The sequence below is a fragment of the Oryzias latipes genome, chromosome 17 (assembly GCF_053564925.1).
Source record: "Oryzias latipes strain Hd-rR chromosome 17, Olatipes_Hd-rR_3.1".
NCBI lineage: Eukaryota > Metazoa > Chordata > Actinopteri > Beloniformes > Adrianichthyidae > Oryzias > Oryzias latipes.
This window is the reverse complement of record NC_136253.1, coordinates 34,797,602-34,814,191: the sequence shown is the minus strand read 5'-3', so window position 1 is coordinate 34,814,191 and position 16,590 is coordinate 34,797,602. Positions and strand designations below refer to the sequence as shown.

At 43.8% G+C, this 16,590-nt stretch overlaps 1 protein-coding gene across 1 annotated transcript in view; it reads right to left on the bottom strand.

Moving 5' to 3' along the window:
• Window positions 1–490: 490 nt before the first annotated feature.
• colec12 (collectin sub-family member 12) overlaps window positions 491–16,590 on the bottom strand; it is a 29,033-nt gene continuing 12,933 nt past the window's right edge. Inside the window, exons 3-10 of the mRNA XM_023965215.2 lie at window positions 7,750–7,872; window positions 5,457–5,543; window positions 3,991–5,034; window positions 3,354–3,917; window positions 3,120–3,262; window positions 2,945–3,054; window positions 1,877–2,019; window positions 491–1,203 (exon numbers count right to left, since the gene is read on the bottom strand). Of these exons, the coding sequence (XP_023820983.1) occupies window positions 1,184–1,203; window positions 1,877–2,019; window positions 2,945–3,054; window positions 3,120–3,262; window positions 3,354–3,917; window positions 3,991–5,034; window positions 5,457–5,543; window positions 7,750–7,872 (2,234 nt within the window). The 3' untranslated portion in view covers window positions 491–1,183. The remainder of the gene's footprint in view (window positions 1,204–1,876; window positions 2,020–2,944; window positions 3,055–3,119; window positions 3,263–3,353; window positions 3,918–3,990; window positions 5,035–5,456; window positions 5,544–7,749; window positions 7,873–16,590) is intronic.

Genomic DNA, 16,590 nt, shown 5'->3' with positions numbered 1-16,590 from the left:
GGTCCTTCATTAAGGTTTTGTCATTACCAATAAAAAACAGCAAAGAGTAAATTAAAACTATACAAAGATGTCTAATATTTTCTTTATTTTTTCCATTTCTAAAAAAATTAAATTTCATTTCCCAGCATTGTCTATTAATTTTTTTAGGGGAGGAACCTAACCATGATTGTCATTTAATGATAATGTTTACAAAAAACAAAAAAACATGATTTTTTTATAGTAGCCATTTATTGGTTATTTGCTCTAAAAACATATAAAGAAAAAGAAGGGTTGTTTTTTTTATTTTATATAATTTCTGCGTTCTGCAATAAAAACGTATTTGTTTTCCTTGTTTATAACATACTATCTAAAAAATCAACTCTGACTATATTAGCATGTCCCACGTTCCTGATTTAAACAAACACAGTGAGAAATGCTTTAAGTCAACAAAGATAAAATAATTTTGCCTTTTAAAGCTCAACCGCACACATTTATGGAAAACAGAAGCATGTTTTGCATATTGCATTCATCATAGAGGACAGTTTATTTTGACATGTAAATGTTACAAACGTTTACATAGCGTTTATGCATACTAGACAGGAGGTTAGTACAAGTTATCGCTTTCCCATGATGCACCTGCATCACCAGTGCTCCACATACAAAATCTTACAATTCGTTAAAAAAGAAAAAAAAGACATGGTGCTTTTTTTAAATGGCGCTGCAGACTGGTGGATCAACAGGTTCTGCACGTGTGAAAACAGCAGTGAAGTGCTTTAAATAATACAAACTACATCATCATTATTTAATTCAACTTTTTTGGCAAGTGCACAGAATAACAAAGTGGTTACATAACATCAGCAGCTTAAAACATCAACCAAAAATATACTTTCTAAGGGTACTATTTACAGAAAATTACACAGAAGTAAATGGCAGCACTGACTTTGCGTCGCCTGAATGAACACTACAGCCCCATCCGTGCTGTTGATGAGACGCTCTGTGCTCGCCCATCTCTGGGAGCGTATTTAGATGTTCAGTCCTTCCAATCATGAGCATCAGTTCCTATGGCAGCCAAGCAGAACTGAGTAGCTGGATGTGCTTTAGTAAAGTCCTTCAGTGATCTCACGCTCCTTCCTATGACGTCTGCAACCTCTGTCTGAACTTCAGCGTCTGTCCAAGAAAGCACTCCGAACATCTGAAACGGTTGCTATGAAACTGGGATTTCAGCTGTGAAAATAGAAGCAAAATTCATAGGTTACAGATTTATCAGACTATATTTGCTGCTTTATTTCTGTGGAAGTTTAGTATCTTTAGTGTTTTTTATCTCTTTTGTGAGTTCTAACCCATGATAAAATGTCAAACTGCAGATGTTTAAAGTCCTACTCCGATCATCTTTTGATGTATTTTCAAAGTGTTCCCAGCAGTCTGTTTTATTGTGATTATGCCGGTTTTAGCCATAATAAAATGTATTTTATTGGAACATAGTTTCTGTAGAGCAGCAGGAGTTAATTAGAAATTAACCTTTGAGTTGTGGGCAGGATCGATGGCGCAGAGCAATGCCCCGCCCCCGACAAAGCGGAGCTGGGAGTTTGTGGCCCCGCCCAGCTTATTTTCCACGTCACAAATACGATCTTTTACAAACGGCATTTTTTCATCTGCCCCTGAATCACAACAAACTCTCAGAAATGCAATTTTAAGCCTAATTTTCTGAACAAATGTCCTCCATCATCAGAAAAATGCCACAAAAACATGTTAGAAACATCAATAACCCCATTTCCATCGGAGTAGGTCTTTAAAGATAAACAGGCACTACTTGGTGACAAGAAAAAAACTGAAATAGAGAACATTTACTCAATAAAAAAAAGACGGAAGGACGTTTTGACACAAGGAAGATACAGACCGTCAGCTGATCGTTCACAGATGTAACCGATGCTGTCAGTGCAGTAGAAATCATTCCAGAAGGCCAAATGGATGAGGCCTGCACAATCTTCTCCATCCTCATGACCATGGGTCCAATTATCAGGCTGACCAGGCTTCCACATGCTGACAACCACAAGATAGATTCCTTAAACACAATACTTTTGTAAACTAAACAAATGACAAACATAAAGCCAGGGGTGAGCAAACTACAGCCCGGATGCCACATGCAGCCCTTTAAGCCTGCAAAACTTGAAAAAATTACACTGATAATCCTAGTTCCTGTTTTATTTCCCTGTATCGCTGGTGTCTCTCCATAGATGACGCACTATAAACACATTGACCAATGTTTGGGTGCAGAGAGGTGTTCTGCATTCTTGTGTTGTTGACACATTTGTTATTTTCCAACGTTCATGTGTGTTTTTTCCGAGTTGGACAGTCATTTTTCTGATCATTCCAGCACTACCTGAACGCAGCATTTCTCCCAAGTTTCCCTTTTTACCTGAGGATCATCAACCCTTCCATAATCACAATTACGATTCAAGATTCTTTGACGTAAAGTGAAAAAAGCATTAACGAGTTAAATGCCATTTCTGTGCACATAAGTGGTGTGCAGGTGCAAAGATATTCTCTATATGAGCGTGCATCCGCTTAAATACAGCATGACCAGATGCTGCTACTGTTCTAAACTCGTTACTTTCAAGTTTTGGATGAAGTAATATCATAGATATTACCATCACTTTCCTCTGAGTGTCATCATGTCAAATATAGTAGAAAATGCAGATAATGAAGTTATCTATTTGGCACTAAAATGACAACAAAAGTCACAGTTTTGAAATAAAAACTACACAAACTGCAAATAAAATGTACTTTAATTTAAGTTTTTCCACATTTTTTATTTTATTTTTCTTATGAAGCGGACTGCCAAAACACTCCATAGATCTGCTCCTGGTCCGGCCCTTCTGTAAAATCTTAGAACCCACAAATCCAAAGGTTTGCCCCCCCCCAGAGCCAGACATTAATCAAAGACTTGTTTTGGTTCATTACTCACTTGAAATCTGGTTGAGTTCCATCCACCCACTTCCAGACATTTTCCTCTTCTCTATCTGTGAGCCCCAACCAGAAGTAGCCTTTCTTTGCGATAGAAGTTTTCACGTATTGCTACGTAAAAAAAACTATTAACAAAGTTGTTTGTAAATGAATGATTGCTTTGTGTTAGTATTCACCTGTTCCTCCTCATCGTTGATAATGATCATATGAGAGGAAATGTTGGTGCAGAAGAGTTTGGCCTGATCAAAGTTGAGTCTCTGAGAACCAGAGGAGAAGAAGTAGCAGCTGTCCCTAAACCTCCTGAAGCCAGTTGGACATCCTGGAGATGAAATATCAGAACTTCCACTTCAGTTATGCACAGTTTGTGAGTGAACTCCAGATGATGCTTAGAATTGAAGCCCTCAGCTCACCTGGGTTTGGGTTTGGGGTGTGCAGAGGTGGGACCTGAGTCTGCTGAGGGACTGAGCTTTGTGCTATCTCTGTAGGTACTGGAGCTGGTTCTGTGGGTTTGCTGACGTGAGGTGGCCCCTGAGGTTGAAAAAATACAGGAGATATCGGAGCGGGCAGCCCCGGGAGGCCCGGAGGACCAGGTGGGCCAATGGGTCCAACAGGTCCTCTAGGCCCCTGTAAACCTGCCGGTCCTGGTAACCCTGAAGGCCCGGGGGGGCCCTGTTGTCCCGGCAATCCTGGCGGTCCATCTCTCCCAGGAAGACCAGGAGCCCCATTATCACCTTTGTCACCGGGGCTTCCAGGTCGACCTCCAGGACCCCTTGTTCCTTTACTTCCCGGAAACCCTGGAATCCCTTGCAAACCCTTTGGACCCGGTGACCCTGGTGGTCCAATAGGACCCTTGTCTCCTTTGGGTCCCAGCATTCCTGGCACCCCTTGGTCTCCTTTCTCACCTTTCGGTCCAAGATGGCCCATCAGACCCTGGAGACCTCTTTCCCCCTTTGGGCCTTTTGGACCTGGTGGACCTGAACCATAAAAGCAGCATTATGTAACAGTGGGTTGTGTTACTCCACTCCAAACCGTTTCCACGGCCCTTACCGCGCAGGATGGTAAAGTTGGTGATGAGCTGGGAGTGCCTGCTGTCCACCAGCTTCATCTCCTCCATCACCATGGAGAGGTTGCTGACCTCTTTGTCCAGTCTGGTCACCAGCTCGTCCTGCTGTGCTCGCAGCCCCAAACTGTCGGCCTTCGCCTCTTCCAGGCTGCCGTTGAGCGCCTCCAACAGGTCCGTATGTTTGATTACGGTTTCAGCACAAGACCTCAGGTCATTCAGGTTAGACACGATGGTCCCGAGGATGTTCCCGGAAAAGGTGACATTTGCCGTTATGTCTTTCATTTCACTCTCATGTCTGTCCAGCCGCGCTTCTATTTGATCAAACTTCATGGAGGTGGCATTGTAATGGTCTCTCTGGTGGTCCATCAGCTCTCGTAAGCTCTGGTCACGCCCCTCAGACAGAGTTGAGGTATTTTGGATTCGGCCTGTCAGAGCGGTCAGCTGAGCTTCTAAGTCATCCAGAGTTTCTCCGTTGGATCTGGACAAGGCGGAGTTGTTGACCGCCAAGACCTGAAGGTATTGGACTTTTTCCTGGAGCCACACCGCTTTGTTCTGTGTGCTTGAGGCGAGCTGCTGCAGGGTCTGATATTTATTCTTCAGCTTCTCGACTGCTTGTCCCGTATCTTCGACGGTCTTCTGCAGAGTGCTCAGGAGGTTCCACTGGAGCGCCCCGGAGATATTCAGCGCGCTGATGCTGACCTGGGTTTGACCCTGGATTTTCACCTGACCCTGCATCTCAGACTGGAGCGATGCGGTGTCTGTTTGGAGGTCATTGATCGTTTCACTGTAGGAGGCCAACGTCTGATTGATCCCTCGCAGCGACGCCGTGTTGCCCTCCAGGAAACTCTGTAGGGAGACATGGCCGTCCTGTGTTTTGTCTCCTGCTACTAAAAGTTCTTTCAACATGTGACTGTTGCTGGTCGCTCTGATAGAAATGTTCTGCAGTTGGCTTTGTAATGCGTCCAGATTTAATTTGAAGGTTTTAATGTTATTGGTGGTATTTACTGATTTCTCTCCCGTCTGATCATCTGAAACACCAACAAAAACAAAAAGAAAATCAAATAAATGCAGCATTATTTATTTAAGGACCAACTCTGATGAAAACGGTGTTTTTAACATCTTCTTGTGGCATTTTTCTGATGATGGAGGACAAATATAAAAAATATTAAGCTTAAAACTGCATTTCTGAGAATTTCTTTATTCAAACCGCTGTGAATCAGGAGCAGACGAAAAATGTGAAAACGATGGTAATTGTGATGTAGAAAATATGCTGGGCGGGGCCACAGGCTCCCTGCTCCAAGAAAACAACACAAGTTTTGGATTTTGGCTAAAAACGGCCTCATCATAGCCAAAAAAACACTTGGAATGCTTTGAAAATAATTGAAAGAAGATGGGAGTGGGTCTTTAAAAAGGTATTTGTGGTCCTGCCTTATGTAAACAGTATTATTACCTAGTTTCTTTAAATCTGTCTCCACAGCATCGATCTTGCCTCCATAATTTTGCATCCCTTCTGAGACATTCTCCATCTTCTGGACCACTAGGGCAAAAACGTAGAAAAACACACAAAATAAAAAAAAAGGACAGTGGTTACATGTCAAATCAATCGTTTTTGTTTTTTTTCCGTTTTCTGTTTTTCGGGCGTGGTGCAGAAGCAGAGCATCGACATCTGATCGCAGGTTTGGTTCCCGCCTTGGCCGCTCATGTGTTGAAGTGTTCTTGGGCAAGACACTGAGGGCCGCATTACTCCTAGTGGTTATAGACTGGCGCCATGTCAGGAAGCAGAGCAGCCATCAGTGTGTTTGAGTGGAACTGTGAAGCACTTCCGGCCAGGGCTGCATGGCGTGCATGGCGGTGCAGGGGTCAGCGTTCTTGCCTCCCCGGTCCGAATCCCAACTCTGACATATCTGTGAGGAGTTTTTTCCTCATGCATGCGCGAGTTTTCTTCTGTAACTCAGGATTCCTCCCACAATCCACAAACAGGCTTAGGTTCATGGCTGTATCTAAGGTTGTCACTTGGTGTGGATGTGTGTGTGACAGGGTGTACCCCCCATTTGTCCAATAGTACCCGGGTTAGGCTCTGACAGCCCCGTGACCCCAAAACGGACCCAGCGGGTTCAGAAAAAGGGATGGAAGTATCCGGCATTTCTCATTTCCAGCAAGGACCAGTAGGGGGTGCTGCAGTAGAGCCAGACAGCAACACAAACGTCTGATATAAAACAAAATCCAAGTATTACATCGTGGTTTACACATTTCACATCTGAAGTTTCACCAAATAAAAACCTCAAACTCCGGCAAATCACACTCCAACTCCAGCTTCCCTGCATCTGCGCTCACATCTGTGACTACAAGTCCTCTCCTCTGAGGTTTGTTTTTCTGTCAGTAGGAGGCCATCTGAAAACCCAACCAAGCTCTCCGTGTTATCATTCCAGGAGAGACAGAAACACACAAAAATAGCACACAAACAAGGCAAATAAGGCAAGGCTGTTGACCAACTGCTGAGTGCCTCTGCAGCTGGAGTCTTCTCACTTTCCGTTCTCTGGAAAACACGAGCGCTTTATTCAAAAAGACTTTCCAATATCCCCAGCATCCTCCTTCACGATCCCTGTCATATTCCACACATCGACGCTTCTGCAGGAAAAATCCAAACGGATCCGGTCGTTTGAGGGCCAAACACACAAAGGAGCAGAAATCAGTGGTTTCAAGCTATTTTAGACGTTTGCAGTTGTTTGCGAGTCAAACTGTGGTTCACGAGAAAACAAATTGCTACCAAGCCATAAAATCTTCTCCTGGCAGTAAAGTGGGGTTACTCTCCTCACAGTCATCTGGTAAACATTAGAGCTGAAGCTGCAGAACTGCAACGGCAAAAACACACCAAAACTGGAAACCAAGATAACCTTGAAGGTGTTTTTAAAGATATGCACAAAAACTGGTACATTTTTCAGTCCGGTTCATCATTCTGGGTATTTCAGTTCTCTGACACCTGGGCAGGAAAGTTTCCTCATGATTGGGCTAAGAAACAGCTAAAAGGGTTTTGAAGGATTAAGTTGAACCACAAATGAGCCGAATTGTCCAATTCCTGGGGCGATACGTTCCAGCAGAGCCGGAGATAACAGAAATTCCTCTTTGTCTCTATTCAATGGAACAGTTGAAAGCAGGAGAGCACTGACTGAACAGCTTGCACAAGGAGTTTCTCGTCAAAAACAGTATTTTTCCCAAACGATATCAGTTAGTCAGGAGGAAGAAGGATAACAAAATGAATGGAAAAAATGCCATTAATCTCAACATGACATTTAGTTTGGGTTAAGTCAGCAGCATGTTCCATGATGAAGAACACATTTTTTAAGGGTTAAACAGAAACTTTGTGGTAAAATAAAGTACAATTAATTGAAAAGTCTTCCAATGTGAGCACTGGCTGATCCTGTAAACACTAAAATCCAGAATCCTTAAGTGTTATCCCAAATGTTTATTTGGTGGTGAGGTTTCATTTTTCCTTAAAAAAGCAGTTAAAATATTTGCAAATCCAACCTGTCGACTCCTGTCGACACTGGAAGGTTGTGGGTCCAAATCCAGGGTTGAGTCACACAGACCTCCCTGACTGACACTCAGCACTAAGGGTGTCTGCAGCTCACTAACCCCCCCCCCCCCCCCCCCCCCCCCCCCCCCCCCCCCCAACGGGATGGCTCAAATTCAAATCCCTGTCAGTTCAAAGACATCCAGGTGCTGTTTGGTTGTTTTGAACTCACCTTTGTATCCGAGGACAGCCACCGCTATAGTGAGCAGGGCGCACAACACGTACAGGAGTGCAATGGCCGCCCTTAAAACCCAGTCATTCTTGCACTTGGTACACTCCGATCCCTCCTGGATTCCTGAAACAAACCAGGATCCGTGTCACAAACTGTCCACGGGGGGGCAAGTTGGCCCAAAGTTTGGATGTAAAACAATACATTTATGACCCAAAACGAGTCAAACATTTTCAACCAAGAGGGAAAAAACACAAACTTTCTGCTTTCTTCTCATATTAAAGCTTAGTCCAGCCTGTCTGACCTGGATCACTCTGTACACATGTCAGCCAAGTACAAAAAAACACAAAACAAACACAATGTTTAGACTGAAGAAGAAGCCAGAAGCTCTCAGAACAGAGAACATCGTAGCCCCCACAGCATCTGGTCTGCAGTAACGGCAGTTTGGGTCAATATTGGTTCTTCCCATGAATCATTAGCAACAACTTGTTGTTTTTTTGGAACTGTTAGAAAGTCCATCAGGGCTGTTACATCTGCAGAACCTATTGAGTATATTTGCCTCATTTCATCTCAAACAATTAGAATATTGTGAAAAAAGTTGAAAACTTCAAGTTAAAAACCAGAAACCAAAGCAGCAGGTCTTCTGTCAGGTCTGCAGTCGTGGTTGGATGTCCCACTGAGCTTGAGCGTCAGCGAACGCATCTTCAGCCGTTTTCGCCATCAGCGTGAATCAGCTGATTCGGAGGCATCTTTGCCCCGTTACGCAATACTTTATGTTAGTAATGTGTTGCGTAAAGGGGCAAAGCCGTTTTACTGTTTAACCTCACTGAGAAAAAACCTTTTCATAAAGTCCTTTTTTAAATAAGCCCGTAATTGTGTATAAAATAAAAGTGTTCTAAGAATAACTACACAGCTCAGGATAAAAAAACTACTCTTTGAACAATAACACATTTTGTGTCATGGCTTCATCTACTGTCGAGGTTTTTAAAAAGGAATTAAAGACACACCTGTTTAACTCAGCTTTTTATCAGATTTCATATCATATCTTTTCTAAGCTAGAATTTTTTGTTTCATTTTTTGCTCTTATGTTTTATGATGTTTTATCACAACATTTTATCGTTTTATTTGTTTAATCTAAAATGTTAATTTGTTAAGTCTAGAATTTTCATTTGTTTTACTCTTATATTTTACGATATTTGAACACATTTGTTTCATGTCTTTTAGCCCAGTTAGACTGTTTATGAGTGTTTTCTCACCCTTAGCTGGGGTATTTGTGTCTATGCTGACACCTCTGCAACAGGAGGACGGGGCAGACGGCGCCTTCTGGGTTCTCTCTTCTTTAGTCATTGCTCTTTGACTTGTGTTTGTTTTTATGTACAGCCCCTTGAACTGTTTTTTTTTAACATGAAAGGTGCTATAGAAATAAAATTAACATGAATTCATGACGTCCTCCCTCAGAGGTTCGTCCCGGAGCTTGTCCTTCCCCATGAGGGACGGGCATGGACATCCAGATGGGGGTGGGGGTACATTGTTAGGCCTCTCAGCTTTGGACCCCCACACATCTGTGCAAACAACACACCTGACCGCCTCACGGGGGGCCGTCTGTGCGTTCATGTGGATGTTCCTGTACGTTCCAAAAGCCTCGTTTTAGAAAAGTGAGGGACCCCCACCACCCCCCGACCCCCACAGAAACAAGCAGCTGTCCTGCTGCTTCATCTGAACTCAGCGAAGCTGGACTACGACGCAACAAAATGATGGGTCAGAGGCGGACTCCATCTTTGACCCCTTTCTGGCCACAAATGTGTGACTTCAAGCACTTCATGAAAATGTGAGAAAAGGAGAAAAATGTTCAGAAAAAACATCTGAGGTGAACTGGTTTCTATGTCTTCTGTTTCCAACCAAAATCAGTGACTCTCTTTAAAACACATAGTGACGGTCGGTGGAGGGCCAGCAGATCAATGAAGGTTGTAGAGCAACAGAACCAAAAACACAAAGGTTTGGCTTAAAGAAGCTGCACAGGATGTTCATGAAGGTTACGGTCCTAATATCTGAGACTAATGAGGCATCGGTTCAGTTTATAGGATCACAACCAAAGAGGAAGCTTCCGGAGAGAAACCTGCTGTCAGCAGGTCAGACGTCTTCTACAGAGGCTGGCAGCAGAAACCACTGCAGCACGTAAACACGCCAAGGTGTACGCTGAGTGAGAACACGAGGCCCGACGCAGTACGGCGGCCTGAACGCCAGCCGTTTGTTTCCCGAGAAGCAAACTCCAGACGCTGGAGTCATAACGAATGTTTACTGACCTCATGCATTCATATTTCTAACTCCTCTAATTCATCCTTGAAATACATCAAAACTAACGTTAAAATAACATCTGTGGGTTTGGGAGGAAAGTCTGATTAAAGAGCCTCTCTGATGAAAATGACGTTTTTAACGTGTTTTTGTGGCATTTTTCTGATGATGGAGGACTTTTATTTAAAAAAATTGAGCTCAACCCTGCATTTTGAGCATTTCCTTCTTCAAATCGTCGTGAATCAGGGGCAGACGAAAAAAAGAGAAGGGAAAGGGGGGGCGGGCTCACTCCGTGCCAACTGTCAGAGGTGAATTTCTAATGAACCCCTGCACGCTCTGCAGAAAATGTGTTAGATTTTGGTTGAAAACGGCACAAGCATAACTAAAGACCACTGGGAACAATTTGAAAAAAGATCAGAAGATGATCGAACTGATTGTGACGCAGGAAACTTCATCTGTGGTTTTAGGAGAAAAGTCTCTTTACAGGATTTATCCAATAATGCAATTTATTACCTTAATCTGAGAGGACAGAAATAAACTGAGTTCACTTTAGTTTTCAAACAGACAATGTACATTTCCATTTAGCTAACATGCTATTAGTTCACAGTAACTGACTCATTTTGTTCTTAATGTTAGAAAAAATATTAAAGGATGAAGGAGAGAAAAGGAAAATGAAAGCTGGAGTCTGCTTATGTCTGTAAAACAGATGTATTTCATTTGAACTCTGACTCAAAGGAAAAAGCCCCCCCCCGCATGAACCTGACATTAGACTTGGCTGCAGATTCGCCCTCATTCCCGGCCGGCCAGCAGTGGAAATTTCCATGGCAACACAAAGAGGGCCTGTGTGGAGGAGTGAAGTGCCTCTGTGAGAAGAGCCGTGGTTTTCACAGCATGTCATGTTCTGTCATGAACCTCCAGTCCTTCTGTCCCGACGGCTTTCCTGCTCCACACATGGATTCTGGGGGACTTTTAAGGAGCCAGAACTGACATCCAGCCTTTCAAAAGGTTGTGCCGAGGCTTTAAAGTGGTAAAAGTGCCATGTGGGACCCATTTACACATGTAAAAAAAAAAGGATGATTACATCTAATTGTGGTTGTGTAATTTCCATAGCAAGTGTCTAGCTGGAACTACTTTGAAAAGCGTTTCAGCAAACCAACACAAGTAGGGACACAAAAACACGCACTTTAGTCCACAAACATGTTTGGGGATGAAGACTTTTGATCTCTAGACAAAAGCCTTTCCAGTTCTTCCACACAAGGATGTGTGGAAGAACTGGAAGACAGGGGGATGAGACGGAGATGGCCAGAGGAGGAGCGGAGCTGGAAAGAGCATCTCCTCTCTACAGTCAGCTGACTTCAAAGGAGGCTCCAACAGGAAGTGGATATTTGTCTGACAGTTCCGTCAGCGCCGAAGATGTTCTGCAGACACCGTCACCGGGAGCTCCACAGGCCCACAGGAACGTTCAAACCCCACCGAGTGCTGACGTCCCTCCAGCCTCTGCCGCTCGGCGCCTGACAGAAGCCAACGGCTGTTTGCTGCATTCCCAGGAGATCGCCTGTTTACTGTTACAAAACCATTTCCTGCAGGGGATGCTAAAGTTGTTCTGAAGTGTAGGTAAAGAACAACAACGTCACACACACAGAGCCTGGAATTTATGGGGCAAAAATGAAACGGAAAACCATCAGTTAAAGAGGAGCAATCCAACCATTCACCTCCGTTAAAGCTGGATTTTTTTTAGGGTTTTGTTTCAGTTCAAAATGTAATTTGTGTAATACAAACCATAACAAAAGTTCAGAAAAATCCTTTTTATAATTTGCTAAAAAGCAAGAAACAATTAAGAAAAACCTTTCAGTTGGCTTATACTAAACCTGGTGTAATACAATAATAACAAAAAATAAAATCCTTCTCAATTTTAAGTTTTGGTATCAATCCTCATGGGTGTCTGCGGGTGAAAAATGGTCAAACCTGAACCAGGTAGACCGCACAAAATATCAAAGAAAGTTCGTGTACTTTTTTTCTAAGGGCATGCTGGGCGGTAGGAAGTGGGTGAGACGCAAGCGTGTCGTACAGATTTTTCTTTTTTTAACACCCCCGAATCCTGTCAGAAATGAGGAAATTACACTTACATATTGAGTGCACACCCCGTGTGTGCGGCATTCGTGCGCAGTCATTACGCCTTGTGCTATCTTGTGGGGTCCAGATGACCACACACTTACATTGACGTGCTCTCCCTACCATGACAAAGGTGGATAAAGGTGGAAAATTTCATGTAATCCATGGACACCAGTGAAGATCACAAATCATTGAAGAAAAAAGGTTCAGAGCACTGTATAGTGCAGTGTTTTTCAACCAGTGTGCCGCGGCACACTAGTGTGCCGTGGGAGATGGTCAAGTGTGCCGTGGAAAATTGCCCTCATTAACTGATCTAAAAACATTAACCATCTCCAGGAAATCAGCTCTTTGTTCATCCAAACAGGTCCTGATAAAACACTGAGGAGTTAGGAATATAAACGATCATAAAATATTTTTTCGTTGTGTTTATTTGATTCTATTAAAGACATTTTGATAAGAATGACGGTAACGCGAAATAGCTGCAGCTATAACTGTGTAAGGAAAAGTCCCGCAGCTTTTACTGTCTCCACGACACCACCAATCATTCTTGAAGGCTTAATCACATGTCATCAGTCTGACCAATCAGAAGTGGTTAAAGTCTCCACTTCCTTGTTCCAATTTAGCTCATAACTCAGTCAGTTCCGACAAAAACACCAGCTAAAGCTCGTCTTTAGCGGTGTAACTTTCCACAGAATCCGGTATCAGACCGTGGAACAAGTGAACAAAACCATGAAGCTCAGAGACGCGAGTCTTTCTGCCGTTTTCTCGCAGTTTTCACACTACATCTCCCATGATGCATTGGCTTAAAGGGACAGCGTCTTGAAAACACAACGAACATACAGTTTGTATGTAACTTAACTTTTATTACATCTTTTAGAAAAACATCTGCAACTTCCTGCTTTTTCTGCCACAATTATCACAAAAATGCACGTCAGATTGCCGGGGGGGGCTGTAGATCAAAACAGACTATGAGTTTCTGCTTTTTTTTTTTTCTTTGGGATGCTGGTGTGCCGCGGGATTTTTGTCAAGGTTAAAGTGTGCCGTGGCTCAAAAAAGGTTGAAAAACACTGGTCTAGTGGGTCTAGATGACCCAACTCCCAATGGTAAAGTGCCTCCAAGGCACGTTAATGTTGGGAGTGGGGTCATCTGGACCCCACAAGATAGCACAAGGGGTACTCGCACCTTATGCGTCTTACGGCTAGGGTGTGGCGTGAGAGCACGGTACGACAGTATCACCTGCACATCATGAGTGCGTGCAGCCTCCATTATTTTACAAACACTTCAGGATACACTAACAAAACGAGCATTAGTGAGCAACACTAGAAGTTTGGTGTGAAATGTCAAAGCAGTGTAAAACTGGTGAATCCAGCTCCAGGCTTTTTGGCTCGTAGTTCTATTCTGACAAATAACAACTTGGTGTCATAGAATCCACAAACCACAATGATTAACGTGTCCTCCGTGATCACTTTTCAAACGGTTAGCACGTCCGTGAATGAAAAACGGACACCGTCTAAATGCCACCACATATAGATGAGTCCCTGATTGGCAAAACCGGATATAACTTTCAACGCTCGTTCAGCGGCCGCCTGTGTTGCAGGTAGAGCCTGAAAATGGTCGTGGAAACATAGCCACAAGTGAACACCAGAGTTTTCAGGCAGAAGCCTGAAATGTGTTTTCACAGACTTGCTTGAACGGTCGTTGCCGATGGCGATGGCTCCTGTTCAGGTGCAGCCGCTCCCCTGTACGCCCCTCCAGGGACCCGGACAACCGAAAAACCTGCAGCACCTGTAGCGGTGCATGTAACTCAGGCTTTAGCACAAGACGTGTTTGACACTTTCAACGTAAACATCAATGATGTGCGGTAGAGAGAAAGATCTACTTTACTGTCCCTGGTGGGAAATTGCTCTGCAGAGCAGCAACCTGCAATGGCAACACATTGGGATTTAGTTAATGGTGTAACATCAGTTCTAGATCTGCATCCCATAATAAAGGCTGAGATAACTCATATGGAAAAACATGAATGTCTTCCAAAGCATCGTTTTCAGCTCGGACTTAATGAACGGAGACGGCTGGCCCCCTCCACAGTGAACCGGAGCGGAGCTCCTCCAGCACAGTCGGGTCACGGCGGACCCCCCCCCCCCTCCGGTTACTACGCTTAACCGTCACCAGCAAGAATGCTAACAAGTGAGCGCTATTCAACGGGGGGAAGTTACCGCGGAGACAAACTCCTCCTTGAAATGCTGAGCCAGCCGTGATTGCTCGCGCTGCTGTTTATTTTGAGTCCCGGCGAACAGGTTTACGGCGCACTCATGTGGCCCCCAGTCCTCTGGCACATCTGGGTCTGGTTACGGCGCGTCCCAAACAACACTTGATCCAGCCGATCCGAGCAGAACTCTGCCTTCAATTTAGGCTATGGTGGCCGTTTTACAGGACGAGTACCATCAGAGTCCAGAATTTCAGAATAAAACGACACCGTGAGTCTCTGCAGGAGAGGGGGGCCTCAACACATCCATTAAACACAAGAAACTTACTGGAATATTAAACATAACTTTTGGATCAGGGCAGCCAAACATGGCTGACGACACACGCTGACCTCTGAAGCCGTGCATCAGAGGCTCAACACGGGTTTAAGTGTCCGTTGAGGACGGACACGTCTCTCTGAAGCTTTTTCACTTCTTTTAAATATTACTGTTTCATCCATAAGTTTCTCTGAACTGCCTTCCACTTTATTGGTATTTTCTGGAATCATTTACTGTCCAAAAATAAAACACGTGGATGCATGAACATGTCACCGAAGTTTGTGACTTTGTTTGAAGGAAAACCTGATTTTGATTCTCTGCCGTCAGCTGCCACCAGAAACCGCAGCAAAAACAGCTCTGAATCCAGTGGAGATGGAGCTGATTAGATGTTAGTGTCATCTCATCTGTGCCTGGTTACAAGAGAGCATGCTGGGACAAATGGCTCATATATTCTGACCCCGAGAGGCTTTTCAATAATCTAACAAGTGTGCCTCATTAGCAGCGCTGGGCCACTGAGCGGGAAATCCAACCCGTGTTTTCTCTCCTTTCTCACAGATTCATCTGCAGCTCGTTGGACGATGAAGGAATTCATTTTCAGAAGCAGCTCTGGCATGCCGGATGTTTTCACGTAGCAGAGAACTGGCGGTCCCTGACGTGCACATGCATGGCCCAAAATAAAGCCCCATGTTGTCCTTCTATGTCCACTGCTTATGTTATGTCATGAGTCTAGACAGAGAATCAAATAAAGCACTGAGGCTGGAGGACCAGCAGATCTCCTCTTAACTCGATAATAACTAGTCTGTGCTCCTCTGAGGCCGTAAAGCTGAAACTAAAGAACAGCGTTTACGGTAAAAGGCTTCTCCCTAAGTAAGACATCTTTACATCCATACATTTAGACAAACATGAAAGCCATAAACCACATGTATGAGTCTGACGATGACATACGAACTCCTCGCTCCTCCATCCTCCTCCTCATGGAGTCATTTTAGTTTCTGAGAAAAGGATTCAACCCGCCGGCCGGCAGGTTTTGCTGAGCTTTGATGGATGTGCTCTGACATTATGAGGGATGACTTCTTAAAATGAAATCCTCCTCAGCTCAAACACACGCGTGTACTCATGCAAAAGTACTTTGAAAACCTTTAATTCCCACAAAAACAGTTTAGGTTCATAAACACATTGTTCTCTATCTGATACAAATGAAAAAACATCCCTTTGAAGGACATTAAAGAAAGCAGCTTTTTAAAAAAATCCAGATGGAGGAGCAGCAGGAGAATCTGTAAGTACTTCTATAAAAGTAGCAGACAGAACGTCACTCTACAGCTTCTGCCCCTCATGGAGGGAAGGTCCATCTGAGCGTCATTCCAGCCTGTTGATTCACATTTATGGCAGAAAGTTTCTCTGTCAGATTTGCAGTGAAGCATAAAAAAAAAGACATCAAAGACCCACTCCCATGAAAATGGTGTTTTTGGGTGTTTTTAACGGGCTCTTGTGGCATTTTTCTGATGATGGAGGACAAATTTGAAAAAAATCAAATGTAAAATGGCCTTTCTGGGTATTTTGTTTATTCAAAGTGCTGTGTCTGTCCTGGGGGAGGATCCCTCCCCTGGACACCCCTGAGGTTTCTTCTTTTTTTCCGGAGTTTTTCCTTACCGATAAGGAGGGTCAAAGGGCAGGGATACCCAGTTTAGTTTAGTCTGTTTAGTTAGCTCAGTTTAGAATTTACCTATTGAATTCTATGACCTCATGCTTTTCTGAATACTATGCAACTGCCAGTGTGAAGCCCGTTAAGATGACTGTTGTTTTGACATTGGGCTTTATAAATAAAACTGGGTTGAATTTAATCAGGAAGAGTTAAAGAAAGGCAGTTTGAAAAAGCTGAGCTGGAACCTGGATCCAAACTGCACAGCTGGATGGCTCTGAT